At 39.7% G+C, this 18,513-nt stretch overlaps 1 protein-coding gene across 3 annotated transcripts in view; it reads right to left on the bottom strand.

Moving 5' to 3' along the window:
* ulk4 (unc-51 like kinase 4) overlaps positions 1-18,513 on the bottom strand; it is a 138,522-nt gene that overhangs the window by 21,261 nt on the left and 98,748 nt on the right. For all 3 annotated transcript variants that reach the window (XM_047362005.1, XM_047362006.1, XM_047362004.1), the window contains exons 32-33: positions 12,769-12,868; positions 4-170 (exon numbers count right to left, since the gene is read on the bottom strand). In XM_047362005.1, the coding sequence (XP_047217961.1) occupies positions 4-170; positions 12,769-12,868 (267 nt within the window). The remainder of the gene's footprint in view (positions 1-3; positions 171-12,768; positions 12,869-18,513) is intronic.

An 18,513-nucleotide genomic window follows, 5' to 3' on the forward strand; every position in this document is an offset into this window, starting at 1 on the left:
TACCTGGAGCGCAGCTCGGACAACAGCTGATGTTTGCTTTAGGGTGTTGTGTAACATTTCCAGAAGAGCTTGTAAGACAACAAGGCTGATCTTCCTTCCAGAATGCTTCTCTTCATCCAGGTAGACCAGTGCAGCTTCTGAGAGAGTACTCACCAACACCTCCACAAGCTCTGTGGAGCAAAACATGTTTCCATGTCAGGGCTGGACTTAGATTTCAAATCTGTGGAACCTGGAAAACTAAAGATTTTAATTTAATAATGTCATTACTCAGTTAAAATCCTTTGTCAAAATGAATGAAAACATTTTGCCAAGGGCTTTTATTGAGATAGTCCAGAAAAGTACTGCTTTTCTCTGCCAAATCTGGTCATGACCACATCTTATAAGTGGAACTGTTTGAAATACATACGTAGTCAACTTCTTACCTGCAGTAGACAACAGTGAGTTGCTCTTAGTCTAGAGAAGTTGGGAGGAGGACTGACAGGTAGGCCTGATTACCAGCCTCTAAATACTGGGACACCAGAACAGCTCATTCTTGCCAAACCAATGCTGTTTAAGATTTTGCTATAGTGTGAACTTTAATGTGCAATGCTTAAAAAAACACGATTCACTTCGTTCACTATTTGCATCATGGCCTTGGGTTTGGGAGTGACAAAAACCTTGTCCTCTTTGTCTTTCAGATGTTTTGAAATTTTAAAAAGTATTTCTTTGGTAAATGAAAAAAACTAATTAACTTAAGGCTTTTCTTAATAAATACAATACAATATAAGTTATTCACAGCAATTACTTCTTCATGACGTCTGTGATTCACCCTGGCATGCCGGATACTAACACCTAGGACAAATCCTAACTGATAATAATGCACTCTTGTCTCATTTGTGCTTGGAGTTGATCAGTTTGTTGGGCTCTGAATGTCCATCCGCTCTTTGAGAATTGACCACAAAATCTCAATGGGGTTATAATCTGGGCAGTTTTATCATCGCAGGCCCAGAACTTCACTGGTGTATTATTTAAGTGACTTTGTCATCGCTTCATCCCGCTGGAAAAAAAGATAATTCAGGATTGCTGGAAGAAGCCGTTGTAGGAGGATGTTTGTATGCTACTCTTTGTACAGCAGCCACAAACACTCAGATCATAATTCATTAGAAAAACACTAGTGTAATTGATTTTCAGCCTGACCATGATGACCTTTTGGAAGGTGTATGGCTTTAATGCTGTTCTTCCTGTCACAAGGCCTGCTGTCCAGAGGTCTGTATTTATATACACTGCCACCCACCTGCTGCCAGTGTTGAGCAAACTCTGCACTCCAAACCCATCAACCTTCAAGTTGACACTCATGATTCTAAAATACAAAAGCGTTAAATGGACTTTGAATGTTTCTAAAGGCTTTCTGGTTGATTGTTGAGGCTTTATGGTTGGGACCATCAGCTGCCAGGCTTGATTGGTTTTGATACTTGCCCTCTAGACCATTTTGTAATGCTCATGAGTAAATATAAAATTAAAGGAATGAAAGAAAATGTGCTTTCAGTTGCAACATTCTCCTTATGAAGAAAAAGTCTGTATGTAATATTTACCACCAAATCAACTAAGCAAGTTTATGTTCTACTAAGAAAGTATTACCATCCAGTACAACAGTCCCTTCAGTGTTTAGACACGAACCATGACTAAAATAAACTTAATTACATTATTTTCTAAAAACACAATCGATTTCTTTTCTTCTCTTTTTCCCTTTTAAATAGCTCAGGGCAGACTGGCCAATGTATAATATGATCCAACCAACCTTAATTACTTCCACCATGCACAGACTCACCTTCTATTGCTCATTATATTTGACAGAACATACCTTCCCTTTTGAAGTATACTTAACAAGCTGTTATGAGCCTTCTGAGATGTAGCAGGCAACCACAACTTTAAATGTCTAAACAGAAATGTCTGTAAATACTAGCTTAACACAAGTCACAGATCCCAAGAAATACAGGTATATAAGTCCACACTTGCAGCCCAATTCAATTTCTCAGCAAAACTAATTTATGTTTTAAATCTATCTCCTCATTGGAAAGTCACCCAGTTTTATTTTTCATTCAAGTAGATCTTTAGTTAGAATGCAGATGAGTGCTTATTTTCGGCAGAGTAACCGTAACTCTGCAGGCTCTAGAAAGATCAGTGAGATGTACTGTTACTCTGCCAAAATGCTTCATAATTACTTAGTTGGATCGTCTCAGACTGGGTATTTAAACAAAGAACTCTGCTGTTAATGTAGTATATCAAATTTGAAATCTATCCATTCAAGTGGAAAAGTTGCAAGTGAAGTTTTAAAACCAGACACTGGACAGTCCTGTAGACTGAAATGAAATAATTAAGTAGCCATTCCGTTGCCCCGCATGGTGCTGTGAGCTGTCAGTCAGCTGTGTACTATGGTTGAGGAAGAAGGAATTCCTAAGAGGTTTTCTATTTCTGTAATTATATGCTTAGAACAACCACGCTTTGTACACATCTGTTAAAAATACAGAGCATCTCTGAAAGCTGCTTGTTGCCTCTCATGTTTTAGGAGAGTCAAACATTGTTAACACACTGACCAATTGTATGCACTGTTACTGACCTTTTATGTAACTGTAAATAAGACAATAATAGAATAACTATAAATATTCAAATATCTAAAAAAATAGTATTACTGAAAGGGTAATGATTTTAAATATGATAAAACGAATAACAGTAAGCAGTTTCCTTGCAGTGAGCTGTTTTGGCATTTGTCATTATCTAAGTTAAAAATAGACATTGTGCAAAGCTTAGAGTTATCTATTTATATACCACATTAAAATCTGTTCTGTTGGGAAACAACTCACAGAAGGGCTTACAGCACAACTGGAAGCACCAGAGGAGCGTTATCAAGGAATAAAAACTAGTCTGGCTTACAAATGGCTGATAAAAGCATTAATTAATTAAAATAATAAAAACAGCTTGCTTATCATTTAATTATTGATGTTTCATTATTAACAGACATCCCTTGAATAAATTAAATACATACAAAATTCTGAGTATTTTTTGTGTTATTTACGATGGGGCCAAAAAGTATTTAGTTAGCCACTGATTGTGCAAGTTCTCCTACTTAGAAAGATGAGAGAGGCCTGTAATTTTCATCATAAGTACATTTAAACTATAAGAAACAAACTGGGGGAAAATCCAAGAGATCATATTGTAGGATTGTTAAAGAATTTATTTGTAAATCATGGGGAAAAATAAGTATTTGGTCAATAAAAGTTCAACTCAATACTTTGTAGCATAACCTTTGTTGGCAATGACAGAGGTCAAGTCTTCACTAGGTTTGCACACACTGTAGTTGGTATTTTGCCCCATTCTTCCTTGCAGTTCTCCTCCAGAGAAGTGGTGTTTTAGGGCTGTTTTTCTATCAACTCCCTCCACCAATTTTCTATGGGGCTGAGGTCTGGCGACTGGCTAGGCCACTCCAGGATCTTAAAATGCTTTTTACAGAGCCACTCTTTCATTGCCCGAGCGGTATATTAGGGATCATCGTCATGCTGAAAGACCCAGCCACCTTCCATCTTCAATGCTCTCACTGATAAAAGGAGGTTTTAGCTTAAAATCTCACAATACATGGCCCCGTTAATTCTTCCCTTAACACGGATCAGTAGTCCTGTCCCCTGTGCAGAAAACAGCCCCAAAACATGATGTTTCCACCCCATGCTTTACAGTCGGTATGGTGTTCTTAGGATACAACTCAGCATTCTTCTTCCTCCAAACACAAGTTGAGTTTGTGCCAAAAAGTTGTATTTTGGTTTCATCTGACCACATGATATTCTCCCTATCCTCTTCTGGATCATCCATATGCTCTCTGGCAAACTTCAGATGGGCCTAGACATGTAGTGGATTAAGCAGCGGGGGGGGGCATCTGGCACTGCAGGATTTGAGTCCCTCTCGGCGTAGTGTGTTGCTGATGGTAGCCTTACTTTGGTCCCAGCTCTCTGCAGGTCATTCATCAGGTCCCTCCGTGTAGTTCTGGGATTTTTGCTCACCGTTCTCATGATCATTTTGACCCCATGGGATCAGAACTTGCGCGGGGCCCCAGATTGAGGGAGATTATCAATGGTCTAGTAGGTCTTCAATTTTCTTACAATTGCTCCAACAGTTGATTTATTCACACCAAACCTGCTTGCCTATTGAAGATTCACTCTTCCCAGCCAGGAGCAAGTTTACAATTTGGCCATGGTTGAGTTTGGAGTCTGACTGTTTGAGGCTGTGAAAAGGTGTCTTTTATACAGATAACGAGCTCAAATAGGTGCCATTAATACAGATAACGAGTGGAGGACAGAAGAGCTTCTTGAAGAAGTTACAGGTCTGCGAGGGCCAGACATCTTGCTTGTTTGTGGGTGACCAAATACTTATTTTCCACCATAATTTACAAATAAATTCTTTAACAATCCTACAATGCAATTTCCTGGATTTCGTTTTCTCATTTTATCTCTCATAGTTGAAGAGTACCTATGATGAAAATTACAGACCTCTCTCAACTAGCACAATCAGTGGCTGACTAAATACTTTTTGGCCCCAATGTAATTGTTAATGCTGCCTGACTCTGTCATAACTATCGTGAATCTGTCCAAACAGACTAAACTTTTCCTGTTTGAGGTCAAATTATTTCTGTTTGCTAAATGTCAGAATAAAGACAACTTCTCTAGATAATTTTTTATTACTTTCTTCAAATGTAGAGATTTACATACACAGATTACAGGGGTTGGACAATGAACATGAAAAACCTGGTTTTAGACCACAATAATTTATTAGTATGGTGTAGGGCCTCCTTTTGCGGCCAATACAGCGTCAATTCGTCTTGGGAATGACATATACAAGTCCTGCACAGTGGTCAGAGAGATTTTAAGCCATTCTTCTTGCAGGATAGTGGCCAGGTCACTACGTGATACTGATGGAGGAAAACGTTTCCTGACTCGCTCCTCCAAAACACCCCAAAGTGGCTCAATAATATTTAGATCTGGTGACTGTGCAGGCCATGGGAGATGTTCAACTTCACTTTCATGTTCATCAAACCAATCTTTCACCAGTCTTGCTGTGTGTATTGGTGCATTGTCATCCTAATACACGGCACCACCTTCAGGATACAATGTTTGAACCATTGGATGCACATGGTCCTCAAGAATGGTTCGGTAGTCCTTGGCAGTGACGCGCCCATCTAGCACAAGTATTGGGCCAAGGGAATGCCATGATATGGCAGCCCAAACCATCACTGATCCACCGCCATGCTTCAATCTGGACATGCAACAGTCTGGGTGGTACGCTTCTTTGGGGCTTCTCCACACCGTAACTCTCCCAGATGTGGGGAAAACGGTAAAGGTGCCCAAGATTTGCGCTCCTTGCACCATTGAAACCGACATTTGGCATTTGCATGAGTGACCAAAGGTTTGGCTATAGCAGCCCGGCCGTGTATATTGACCCTGTGGAGCTCCCGACGGACAGTTCTGGTTCTCTTGCGTCCACAGTTTCCTGTTGGATGTGGTTCGTCCTTCTTGGTGGTATGCTGACATTACCCTGGATACTGTGGCTCTTGATACATCACAAAGACTTGCTGTCTTGGTCACAGATGCGCCAGCAAGACGTGCACCAACAATTTGTCCTCTTTTGAACTCTGGTATATCACCCATAATGTTGTATGCATTTCAATATTTTGAGCAAATCTGTGCTCTTACCCTGCTAATTGAACCTTCACACTCTGCTCTTACTGGTGCAATGTGCAATCAATGAAGACTGGCTACCAGGCTGGTCCAATTTAGCCATGAAACCTCCCACACTAAAATGACAGGTGTTTCAGTTTCATTGTCCAACCCACCATTATTTGCTGTTATTTCAGCTTTTAACCTTGTTCTCTCTTTTCTCTTCCTAGAAGCTACACCTGGCCTGACTCTGTGTCTGCCTGTGACACCTTTCTGGAGAGGGGCATCTTCCGAGCTTCTGCTGGCAACAACTTAATGCTCACCCTCTACCGATGATCCACATAGCCCTGTCTTTTAGTGTTTAACCCTTTCTCTCTCCTAGACATGACTGAGCTTTTACTGTGACTAACTCTATGTGCTCTCTTTCAGACTCTAACCTTGAAAACTGGCTCAGAGTTTATCTGTTCTTTCTTTCTAGGTGAAACGACTAAAGGAGCTACATCCATTAACATTTACTTTTCCTTCCCATAGAAAGTACTCCTGGATCAGTGCTTCTGTGTTCTTTTTGTGTCTCTGCTCTGTTCTCTCAAACCCCCAGTCGGTCGTGGCAGATGGCCGCTCACATTGAGCCTGGTTCTGCTGGAGGTTTCTTCCTGTTAAAAGGGAGTTTTTCCTCTCCACTGTTGCTACATGCAGGATCAGTATGAGGGATTGCTGCAAAGTCACTGACTGGATGCAATCTGCTGGGTTTCCTTAGATAGAAAAACTTTTTATCCAATTTGAATAAAAAGCTAACTCCGACTGCACTGTTCAATTGTTAGGATTAATTGGAATGTATGTACCTGACTGTTGTGAAGTGCCTGGAGACAACATGTGTTGTGAATTGGCACTATATAAATAAAACTGAATTGAATTGAAAAACGAGGTAAAGATGGCAGAGGTGATAAAAATGCACACACTAACTAACTATAAATCAGTACAACTTACTTATCACACCCTTGAGACAGCGACATGTTGAGAATGTAGAGGCCCACCTGTAATCCTGCTTTATCTGCCTTTTGTTCGGACTTGTCTTGGAGAAGGAGCTCTAAAAGCGGTGAGCAATATCTGTCCTGTCCTCCTTTATAACATCCATCTAGCCATCGTCTATACCCGCTTGTTCTTACAAGGTCATGAGGGAGCTGGAGCCTACTTCCAGCGGTCATTGGTCAAGAGGCTTGTGCAAGGATACTCAAAACCTGAGACCTAAATCAAATAGTTTAAAGCCAAATCTTCCAAATACTGAGGAAATGTATGTAAACTTCTGAATTTCAACAAGGTAAAAATGATCTTTCTGACTATTCTGGCATTTACCATATGTAATATGATTTTGGTTTCCTACTTGACTTAAAACATAAAAATGTTTAGTTTCATTTAATGTCAGATACTGGGGAAATAGGTTATGTATTTTTATATACGTCTTAAACCTGGTTAACAAGCATACTATTGATTTCCACTATGAAAAATGGTCAATTCAGTTATTCTCTAGGAGGGGTGCTAATATAAAAACATTAATATGGAAGACAGATCTCAGTGTATAAGTTGTGCTAAGGAGCAATATTATTGATTTCACACATATGTGGGAGTTTTCTGGGACATCATCTGGGAAATAACCTGAAACAAATTTTAATGATGACTTATTCATGCAAATCCCAGGCATTAAATAATATACACTGAAGCAGGTAGGTAAAATGCAAATGCTAAAATAGTTTTTTTTAGGGGTTCAAGATAAATAAAACCAGGTGACATCAAAAACCAAAAAACGAACTTCAAAGGCCTTCAAGCATTGAGAACAGGCCCCAAAGTGTTGTCAATTAATCACAGATTTAGTTGTCTCGCTTTTTGTCCAAACCACAACCCCAGGCCAAGCTCAAAGATATCTCAGAACATAAGTACTTCTGAACTGTTGGATTGACTTTCTGATGCTCCCAATGTGTCCAGTTCCTTATTAAATCAGTTAGTCTGCTTGTCGGTGTGCCTACAAAACAGGTTTCATATTCCCTCTCAGTGGACAAGCCCTGCTCTTCATATCCTTATTTAACCAGATTACAGCCTAGACAGTTTCCATCAGTCTGCTTCATGTACTCAAATTAAAATGGAGCAATCTATGAGCATGTACATTAAAGAAAACTTTATTTTCAAATCACATTTTACCATGGAATCAGGTTATCTTTCCACTGCTGTTTCTCTTCATCTCTGTCACTCATGTTAACCTCCAATTTTCTCCTCTATAATCTCATCCTTCTTAAGTGTCTCTGACCTAAATGTAGGCCTGTTTATCCCGTTCTTCCTTCCATCACCTTTCTGCAACCATGTTTACCTCCCCTATTGCTGTTTTGGCTCCCTTGTCATATCCCTCTCCTCCCATTCTTTTTGCCATCTTCTTTTTCTTTTTCTTGTTCTCTTCTTCTGTCCTATCTCTGCCTTCATTCCCCAGGGGGGATTATCTCAGTCAGAGGCAAATCTGCCCAATTATAAACCTCATCTCCTCTCTCTCTCTCTCACACACACACACACACACACACACACACACACACACACACACACACACACACACTCACAGAGATACTGGGTTCTTCTGAATCCTCAGCTTCACACATGCACACATCTTCTCTCAGCCTCACACATACACAGAACATTACACACAGATACGTCTGCACAAGCACACAAAACCCACTACCTTGTTTTGCTCCTCTTCACTGTCTATTTCATTGTCAAACAACACATACACACAAACTCGCAAACCACAGATACCCTCGTCTCTCTGTCACACCTTAAAAAGCCAATTATTCACGCTTCCTCTCTTTTTGCTTTTCTCTCCTCTCCCCTTTCTCCTGTTCTTTCCCATCACTACACCGATCTGGAGTGACTGACTCTGAAAACAACGAAGAGAGGAGAAAAAGGGCCAAAAGTAGGTGATGAGGGATGTGTAAAACTGAAAACAGACAAAACAGAGGAATTTAAGATGATGGGGTAAAATACATGCTGATTAGTTTTCAAAAGTGGCGGAGAGTCAAAAACAACAACGAGGGACATGAGAGGAATGAAAAAACAGTAAAGAAGTGGAGATGGTGTTAATTGCCAGACCAGTGTTAGTGCTGGGTTGACAGTTTCGTATTGGTAAGGGGGCTGATTGGATGATAATGATGCTGACTAGTAAACTGCTGCACTGCTGACCCAATGGAAACAGAATAAGAGGTGGTGGCTATGAGCCCACTCGGGAAAAGATGGAGAGATTTGCATTAAATGAGAGAAAGGGAGAGGCACTTGGAGACAAATCAACACAGGTTTTCAGAATTTTCTACAAGTATTAGAGTGTGTTAGACTGTTGTGTTTCATGACCTCTGAACAGTACAGTTGTAGTATTGGTAAAATCCAACAACTTTATGAACTTCATTTTATACTGCCATTTCCATGGTTTTACATGTTGCCTGCATCTATGTCTGAACTTGTATAAAACTATGTATAAATATTAAGTAGTTATGACTGCTTAAAGCTAAAATGGACCCAAAAAAATTACTCAATGTCTAAAAGGTACTTACTTTTATCTGATAGTAAGAAAATGCTCTTATTTTTACCACAGCTTCCAGACAATGCACAGAAGGTGACAAAAGTGTGCACACCACATTAATGTGACACAATAAAGTTGGAAAAATAAAGAAAACTGTTAAGGTAAAATTTAAAATCTAAAAAGCTGCAAAAACGTGGTTGCATATAGTTACACATGCTTAAACCTTATGCAACATTTGATCCAGTTTTCACATTTAGTCTTCTTGTGTATTTGTAGTGGGTCTGATTAGCCAGAAATAAAAACAAAGAAGTTGAGCTCAAAAAACACTGCGTGTCACATAAGAACACCACTCCCACAGTGGAACATGAGTACAAATAGCTTCATGATCAGCAGGTATTTTTCTTCAGATGGAATCAGGGTTTTTATTAAGTTGGATTAAATTATGAACAGTTCTAAATACCAGTCAGTACTGACCCAAACCCTTCAGGTGTCTGCTAGAAAGGTAAAAAGGATTTCATTTTTTAGCATAACAGTGAGTCCAAGCATACATCAACAATAGAATGGCTTCACCAGAAGAAAATGTATGTTTTCAGGAGGCAGAGCCAGAGCCAGAGCCAATAATGAAGTGTGAGAGAAAATTTGTGTGATCACATAAAAAGGGCTGTGGTCAAGACATGTCCTAGAGATTTGAAGAACTTTTACCAGCTAGAAATATAAGTCAAGATGTAGGATACTGACAGAGTCCAATCAAACAAGACTGTGCTTTAACAAAGTATTAGTTTGAGGATATGCACATTTATGCAACCAGGTTAGTGTAACTTTTACATTTTTTAATCTTTTGCCCAAATAAATTTGTTTCATTTCCAGTTGAGCTTCACAGGATATATGTGACATTACATGTGGAAAGCTTTTTTAAATGTTTTAAATGGTCTTAAATTTTATGTCACAAAAGCCTGACATTTTAATTGCAGTTTGTAAACTGAAATTACTTCATCCTCAGCAAGTGAGACAACATTGGAAATAACTGCAGAACCTGATTTGTGTTTGGACTGCTTTGATCCTGTGGAGCTTCCTGAGTTATCAGAAATATTACCTTCATCTAAACCTTCAACTTGTTTGTTAGACCCAATCCCAACCAAATTATTTAAGGAAGTGTTTCCTCTGATTACCAGCCCCATTTTAGGTGTGATTAATTTATCCGTAGTAAATGGATATGTACCACAAGCTTTTAAGTTAGCTGTAAATAAACCTTTACTTAAGAAACCTTCGTTTGATCGAGATGACTTGAAAAATTACACACCTATATCCAATCTTCCATTCTTATCTAAAATTCTTGAGAAAATAGTTGCTAATCAAATGTGTGAGCATTTACACAGCAATGACCTGTTTGAAGAGTTTCAGTCAGGTTTCAGAGCTCATCATACCACTGAAACAGCTCTGCTGAAAGTCACTAATGATATTCTCCTGGCCTCAGATAATGGACTTGTGTCTGTACTGGTTCTGTTAGATCTCAGTGCTGCATTTGATACAGTCGATCATAATACTATCTTAGAAAGGCTGGAATATGGCCGGGCTGCTATAGCCAAACCTTTGGTCACTCATGCCAATGCCAAAAGTCGGTTTCAATGGTGCAAGGAGAGCAAATCTTGGGCTGTGGACAATGTGAAACATATATTGTTCTCTGATGAGTCCACCTTTACTGTTTTCCCCACATCCGGGAGAGTTACGGTGTGGAGAAGCCCCAAAGAAGCGTACCACCCAGACTGTTGCATGCCCAGAGTGAAGCATGGGGGTGGATCAGTGATGGTTTGGGCTGCCATATCATGGCATTCCCTTGGCCCAATACTTGTGCTAGATGGGCGCGTCACTGCCAAGGACTACCGAACCATTCTTGAGGACCATGTGCATCCAATGGTTCAAACATTGTATCCTGAAGGCGGTGCCGTGTATCAGGATGACAATGCACCAATACACACAGCAAGACTGGTGAAAGATTGGTTTGATGAACATGAAAGTGAAGTTGAACATCTCCCATGTCCTGCACAGTCACCAGATCTAAATATTATTGAGCCACTTTGGGGTGTTTTGGAGGAGCGAGTCAGGAAACGTTTTCCTCCACCAGTATCACGTAGTGACCTGGCCACTATCCTGCAAAAAGAATGGCTTAAAATCCCTCTGACCACTGTGCAGGACTTGTATATGTCATTCCCAAGACGAATTGACTCTGTATTGGCCGCAAAAGGAGGCCCTACACCAAACTAATAAATGATTGTGATCTAAAACCAGATGTTTCAGTTTTATTGTCCAACCCCTGTAATCTGTGTATGTAAATCTCTACATTTGAAGAAAGTAATAAAAAATTATCTAGAGAAGTTGTCTTTATTCGGACATTTAGCAAACAGAAATAATTTGACCTCAAACAGGAAAAGTTTAGTCTGTTTGGACAGATTCACAATAATTACCCCTGTATGTACCTGACTTTTGTGAAATGCCTTGAGACCACATGTGTTGTGAATTGGCGCTATATAAATAAACTGAATTGAATTGAATTAAACTTTTGGGAGCCGCTGAACCCTCATGTCTTATTCGCTAATCGGCACTAATTATCTCCTGCACCAACAGAACCACCCAATGAAACAGCACAAACAGAAGAAGAAAGGCATGTGTGCAGAATGTACATCCTGTCAGGGTGTGTCACCTTTTGGACTGTGTGTTGGCTTTGTTTTGTTTTCTCCTCAGTTATTTCTGAGTGTTAGGTTGTGTTTCTCTCCCTCCTCGTTCATAGCTCCTTTAGTTAGTGTTATCTTTCTTAGTTATGACTTAGTATGGTTTTCTCTTTGTTGTCATTATTGCTATTATTATTATTATTATTATGCTCTGTTTATCTTATTTCTCCAGCCCTCTGGTTAGGTTGTGTTTACTTACTGTTTACATATTGTTTGTTTACATCCTATTCCTCATGTTCTCTGCTTCCGTTCCTGGCAGTTCAGTCTGTGTGGTGTTAAGTTTCCTTACTCTGTAATGTGTTTTGCTTTATGGGTTCCTTGTTCGTTCTTAGGTTATGGTGTTTCTTATGTTCCCTCTAGTTTTTCGGTTCATGATTATTCTTTACTCTCATGCTTCATTTGGTTATTTGTTTATAGCTTCGTTTTGGTAGTGTTAGTCCCTCGACATGTTTTAATGTATGTATTGTTTTCACCTGTTCCCTCTGCCTTCCTGCCTCCTTGTCACACCTGTTCTTAGTTCCTTGATTACCTGCCTTTGTTCTCGCTCTGTATATTAGTTGGTTTTGTTTTATTGTCCTTTGCTGCTTCCTCATTTCACACCAATCACAACCCCTGATTAAGTTAAGCCTTTACTACGTTCGTTCCTGCAGTGATACTCGTACGTTTTTGGACTGTTTAATGCTTGTACCTGCAGTGAGTTTTGTTACGTTTTGCTTCCTGTGATTAAAACTGAAGACTGCTTGAAATGCTGCTGCCAAGCTCTTGCCTGCGCTTCGGTCCACCCCAAAACCCCACTGTGACACATCCACTGTACCTTGCTGATGTAGCTGTTGCCGATTCGTGACTGCGTCTCCACTAAGATTGCACAGCAAGACGACTGCGCTCTGGACTGTTCCACTGGTGACACTGTTGACCTTCAAAAAGTAAGGAGACAAAGTCAACTTACAGGTTTGCTTTTCTTATCAACATAAAATGAAGGTTTTACATCTCTACTTTTAACCAGATGATATCTAGAACCTCACTAAATGTGAAATGGGAAAAAGTGAAGTGGATGTAAACTTCACTCAAGCTTTTCCCTTATAATAGCAGTTTAGGAAAACACTGAAACAAAAGTTTACATATGATGATGATACTCACTTTGCATTAGATTTGAGAACATAATGTATTGCACTATGATGAATATAATGCATCGTCGCTATCAGGCAAAAATCTCATATCAATATTTTAAACAATTTTTGATTTCTTGTGAAAATGAACTCTACTGATCACTCTTCAGATTTGTCGGAGGTTTTATTATTACATGTCCAGCGAAAAGCATGAAAGACAGCGTGTCTATATCAATTCTCCCTTGCAGGGTTGCAGGGGTATGGTGCCCATCTCCAGCAGCCATTGAGACTGGGTACTCTTCCACCCAATTTGCTGCAAGAATATATTCAGAAGAGCTTGTTCATGACAGGAATTACATTCCTCAGAAATTTGGCCTCTGTGCGGTTGTTCTTCACCCGAGCAATCTGAAAGTTCCTAAAAATAAGAACACCGTATGTCAATTCTATTATATCACTATTCTTTCCTCTATGTGAACTGGTCATTAGTGATGCCATTTATTTCCTGCTGGCCAAAAATACTGAAGGTCAATGCCTCAACCATTCAAATGATATTCTTATGGCCTCAGGTAATGGACTTGTGTATGTACTTGTCCTCTTAGATCTTAGGGCTGCATTTGATACAGTCGATCATAACATTCTCTTAGAAAGGCTGGAATATGCTGTAGGGATCAGGGGAACAGCACTAGGCTGGTTTAAATCTTATTTGTCTGACAGATTCCAGTTTGCTCATGTAAATGATAAATCATCTTTAAACTCCCGGGTTAATTGTGGAGTACCACAGGGTTCAGTACTTGGGCCAATTCTCTTTACTATATATATGCTTCCAATAGGTCAAATTATCAGGCAGCATGGGATAAATTTTCACTGTTACGCTGATGATACTCAGCTTTACTTATCCATAAATCCTGATGAGCCCAACCAGTTAGATAGACTACAAGCATGTCTTGAAGACATAAAAGCTTGGATGACTTTAAATTTTTTGCTTCTAAATTCAGACAAGACAGAAGTTGTCGTCTTTGGACCGGAGTCTTTAAAAAAGAATCTGCTTAGTCAATCACTTAACCTGGATGGCATTAAATTGACCTCCGATAATAAAGTAAAAAACCTTGGTGTTATTTTTGACCAGGACATCTCATTTAAATCCCATATTAAACAGGTTTCTAGGATTTCCTTCTTTCATCTCCGGAACATTGCCAAAATAAGAAATATCCTATCCAGGAGTGACGCTGAAAAACTAGTCCATGCATTTGTTAGTCCAAGGCTGGACTATTGTAATTTTTTACTATCAGGATGTCCACAAAATGCAGTTAAAAGCCTTCAGCTGATTCAAAATGCTGCAGCAAGAGTTCTGATGAAAATTAAAAAGAGAGATCATATTTCTCCTATTTTAGCTTCCCTTCAGTGGCTCCCTGTTAAATCCAGAATGGAATTTAAAATTCTTCTCCTCACATATAAAGCCCTTAATGATCTAGCTCCATCATACATCAGAGATGTGACTGTTCCATATGTTCCTAACAGAGCACTTTGTTCTCAGACTCCAGGTTTACTGGTGGTTCCTAGAGTCTCTAAAAGTAGAATGGGAGGCAGATCCTTTAGTTATTGAGCTCCTCTCCTGTAAAACCAGCTCCCAGTTTTAGTCCGTGAGGCAGACACCCTGTCTACTTTTAAGGCTAGGCTTAAAATTTTCCTTTTTGATAAAGCTTATAGCTAGAGTGGCTTAGGCTATATTCCATATTTTTTACCTCCGCCTTCCTCCCACCCTGTTGGATGGAGTAAGGGGGAGTCAGGTTTAGCCTAAACCGGCTCAGTTATGGTTGAGGTGCAAACACACCCTCCATTTCTGCTATCTGTATGACCCCTTCTCTTTTCCAATAGTTATTATCAATCTGACAGAGAGAGGTATCCCAATCATTGTGGTTTTTAGTATAACAATGGCCATCAGTGGGCTCTAGATGGACAAACGTTATCAGTTTATTATTTTACTTAGTGACCCTACACGTGGCCCATTCTGGAGTGGCCGGGCTCTGGGACACGGTGGTTTGGTCTGGCCTCCCCGGCGGCCCCGCTCCGTTCAGGACCCTTTGTGGGGTGCCTTGAGACGACATTGTTGTAAATAAGCGCTATATAAATAAATAAACTGAAACTATCTATGTAGTTATGCTGCTATAGGCTTAGGCTGCCGGAGGACATAATGACCACTTTCACCCTCTTCGCTACATTCTCACACTACTCTCCAATTTTGCATTATTTGCTGTTATTTCAGTTTTTAACTTTATGTTCTCTCTCTTTTCTCTTCTTAGAAGCTACACCTGGCCTGACTCTGTGTCTACCTGTGACACCTTTCTGGAGAGGGAAATTGTCCAAGCTTCTGCTGGCAACAACTTAATGCTCACCTTCTACAGATGATCCACTTGGCCCTGTCTTTCAGTGTTTAACCCTTTCTCTCTCCTAGATATAGCAATTGACTGAGCTTTTACTGTAACTAATTATATGTGCTCTCTTTCAGACTCTAACCTTGACAACTGGCTCAAAGTTTATTTTCCTTCCCATAGAAAGTACTCCTGGATCAGTGCTTCTTTGTGTCTCTGCTCTGTTCTCTCTAACCCCCAGTCGGTCGTGGCAGATGGCCGCTCACACTGAGCCTGGTTCTGCTGGAGGTTTCTTCCTGTTAAAAGGGAGTTTTTCCTGTCCACTGTCGCTACATGCTCATCCAGGAGGAGTGACTGCTACAAATCTCTGACTCGATGCAATCTGCTGGGTTTCCTTAGATAGAAAAACTTTTCATCCAATTTGAATAAATAACTGAATGACTGCACTGTTCAATGGTTAGGATTAATTGGAATGTATGTACCTGACGTTTGTGAAGTGCCTTGAGACGACATATGTTGTGAATTGGTGCTATATAAATAAACTGAATTGAATGTAAGCTATTAAGGTACTGAACATTAAACCTACATTTCTATATTAAAAAAATAGTTTTTATAGGTCTAATGTAATATTCTAATCTTAAATGTTGTGTCTTCGTTACCCGTAAGCAGAAAATCCTAGTTAACACAAATAAAGGCATGAAACATCAGTCTGTGTGCAATTAATCTACATAATGTGTATCATTGCGAACCGAGTTACTGAAATAAGTGAACTTTTTGTTGGGACCCAGCCATGGATTTCAACATTAAAACTCCAGTACACACTTTTCTGGAACTTTCAAAATAAATTGCATTTAACTGACTTCCAGCAACTGAGGAAAGGGGGGTATCAGCAGACTTCCCATGATGCCACAGTCTGAATAAGAGCACCCCCTCTCCAACAAGCTGACCTCTTCCACACGGCCTTCTTGAGGGACCGGATAGATGAGACAAGCACGCTGATGTCTCTTTGCTGGCAAACGGACGTAAACTCTTCAACTGGGTCCAAGGATGTCATACGATCATCGATCATATGCAAAGTTAAGTACGAATGAAATACTGTCTGTATATCCGGTATTTTCATCCATGAACGGAGAAATTAAGGTGTAAGAATTGCTCACGTTCTCTCTGAGGCCTGCAGAAGCAAACTGTCCCAGAGAAGTTCCCTACAGAGACGCGGTCTCTACGAAGCCGAGCGGAGCGGTCTCCCAGTCTGGAAGGAAGACAGCAGAGACCCCATCATCATGGTAACGGTAACGTGCAGTGTGGTTGGCGGACAGAACGGGACGTCTTTCATCCACAGCTAAGAAGATTAGCTGTAGCTAGCCGTTTAAAGACTGTGGACGTTTCTTCAAACTTCGCTGCCCTGGACAACGTTCCTCACCACATTTCATGAGGTTAAGTGTTTGGGCAGAATAACATAGAAGTGATTTAGATTGAAATGATCTAAACGTTTGTCATTTTATGAAGTTTGGTTTTGTTTGTGTTGAACTCAGCTATCTTGGTGCTAGCAGAATATCTGCAGCACACGTGCTCAGGTTGTGTTCTTTGTGTGTTTTTAAAGTTAAGACAAACTTTATTAAAGGGTGATTTTAAACAGAAGATTGATCATAACGCGCCGTCCGCGCTTATGCATTTTAACCCTTTTATCAACGGTAATTTTAAAGGTCAGTCAGTCAGTCATTTTCTACCGCTTATTCCATAGTGGGTCACGGGGAAGCTGGTGTCTATCTCCAGCAGTCTATGGGCGAGAGGCGGGGTACACCCTGGACAGGTCGCCAGTCCATCACAGGGCAACACACATACAACCATACACACACTCATTCATACACCTAAGGGCAATTTAGAGTGACCAATTAACCTAACTGGCATGTCTTTGGACTGTGGGAGGAAGCCGGAGTACCCGGTGAAAACCCACGCATGCACAGGGAGAACATGCAAACTCCATGCAGAACGACCCCCGGCCAGGAATCGAACCCAGGACCTTCTTGCTGCAAGGCAACAGTGCTACCAACTGCGCCACTGTGCGTAGTGTGTGTGTAATTTTAAAGGTGTGTGTTTGAATCTGGTGCTAAGCTAGCAGCTTCTTTGTTAGCTTAACTGCTAACATCTAAGGACATGCGCTTGCGGCTAAATAATATTTACCCAGAAAGGTTTAGTTTTCAATCCAGTAAATAATGTGTCCCTAACATCATTTTACTAAATTTGAACTAAGTAAACACCATTAAGCACCATTTCTCCAGAAAGATTTGGCTCTTTCCAAAATATTCCCTTAATATTTCTATTAAAATAATATTTTATCTGATCTTGCATTGTGAATGGTTGTCTAGAGGTATGCTGATTATTGCCTAAGTTGGTTCCAAGACTAACTTAACTGCATTTCCAGATTCTTCAAGATAATCCTTGGTTCTCAAATATAAACATTGCATGGTAATGTTGCATCATTCTTGTTGGTCATGATTTTCAAACACCTCTCATCAACTTGTTTATATTGTACATAGCCCATTAGCCTTTATTATTCTTTAATTCTGCTTGATAAAATATTAATATTAAATATTAAATAATATTCTCAGATTCATAATCCCAGCATTTTCAGTGTTCTAATTTATCAAATATCTTTGTATATCTTGGCTAGCAAGAGATGGATTAGAGAAGAATTTTCAGACATTACGTTGCCTCTGACTTTTATCTCTGGTTATTGTACAATTAAATATAGTCTAAATAAAGGGGTTCTGCAGTAAAAATTTATTGACTATATCATTAATTCATTTCATTTTAAGACAAAAATTGATAAGCTCTGTTTTTATTTCAGTTTTTTGCCATGTCCCACCAGGTTCCCTGATTTCAGTAATTTTTTATAGAAAACAGGCATCATAACAGTGAGTGACAACAGGCTTTAGTCAACTACTGAAATCCCTGTTTTCAAGCTAAACCTTAATAAATATAAGGTTTACCATTAAGAGCTTTTAGTGAAATATGTAAAAATAAAGTTACAATTTTAATGACTAAAATACAAGTTTCAATTCAAGTTTCAGAAGAACTCTTTTT

Source organism: Girardinichthys multiradiatus, chromosome 3 (assembly GCF_021462225.1).
Source record: "Girardinichthys multiradiatus isolate DD_20200921_A chromosome 3, DD_fGirMul_XY1, whole genome shotgun sequence".
NCBI lineage: Eukaryota > Metazoa > Chordata > Actinopteri > Cyprinodontiformes > Goodeidae > Girardinichthys > Girardinichthys multiradiatus.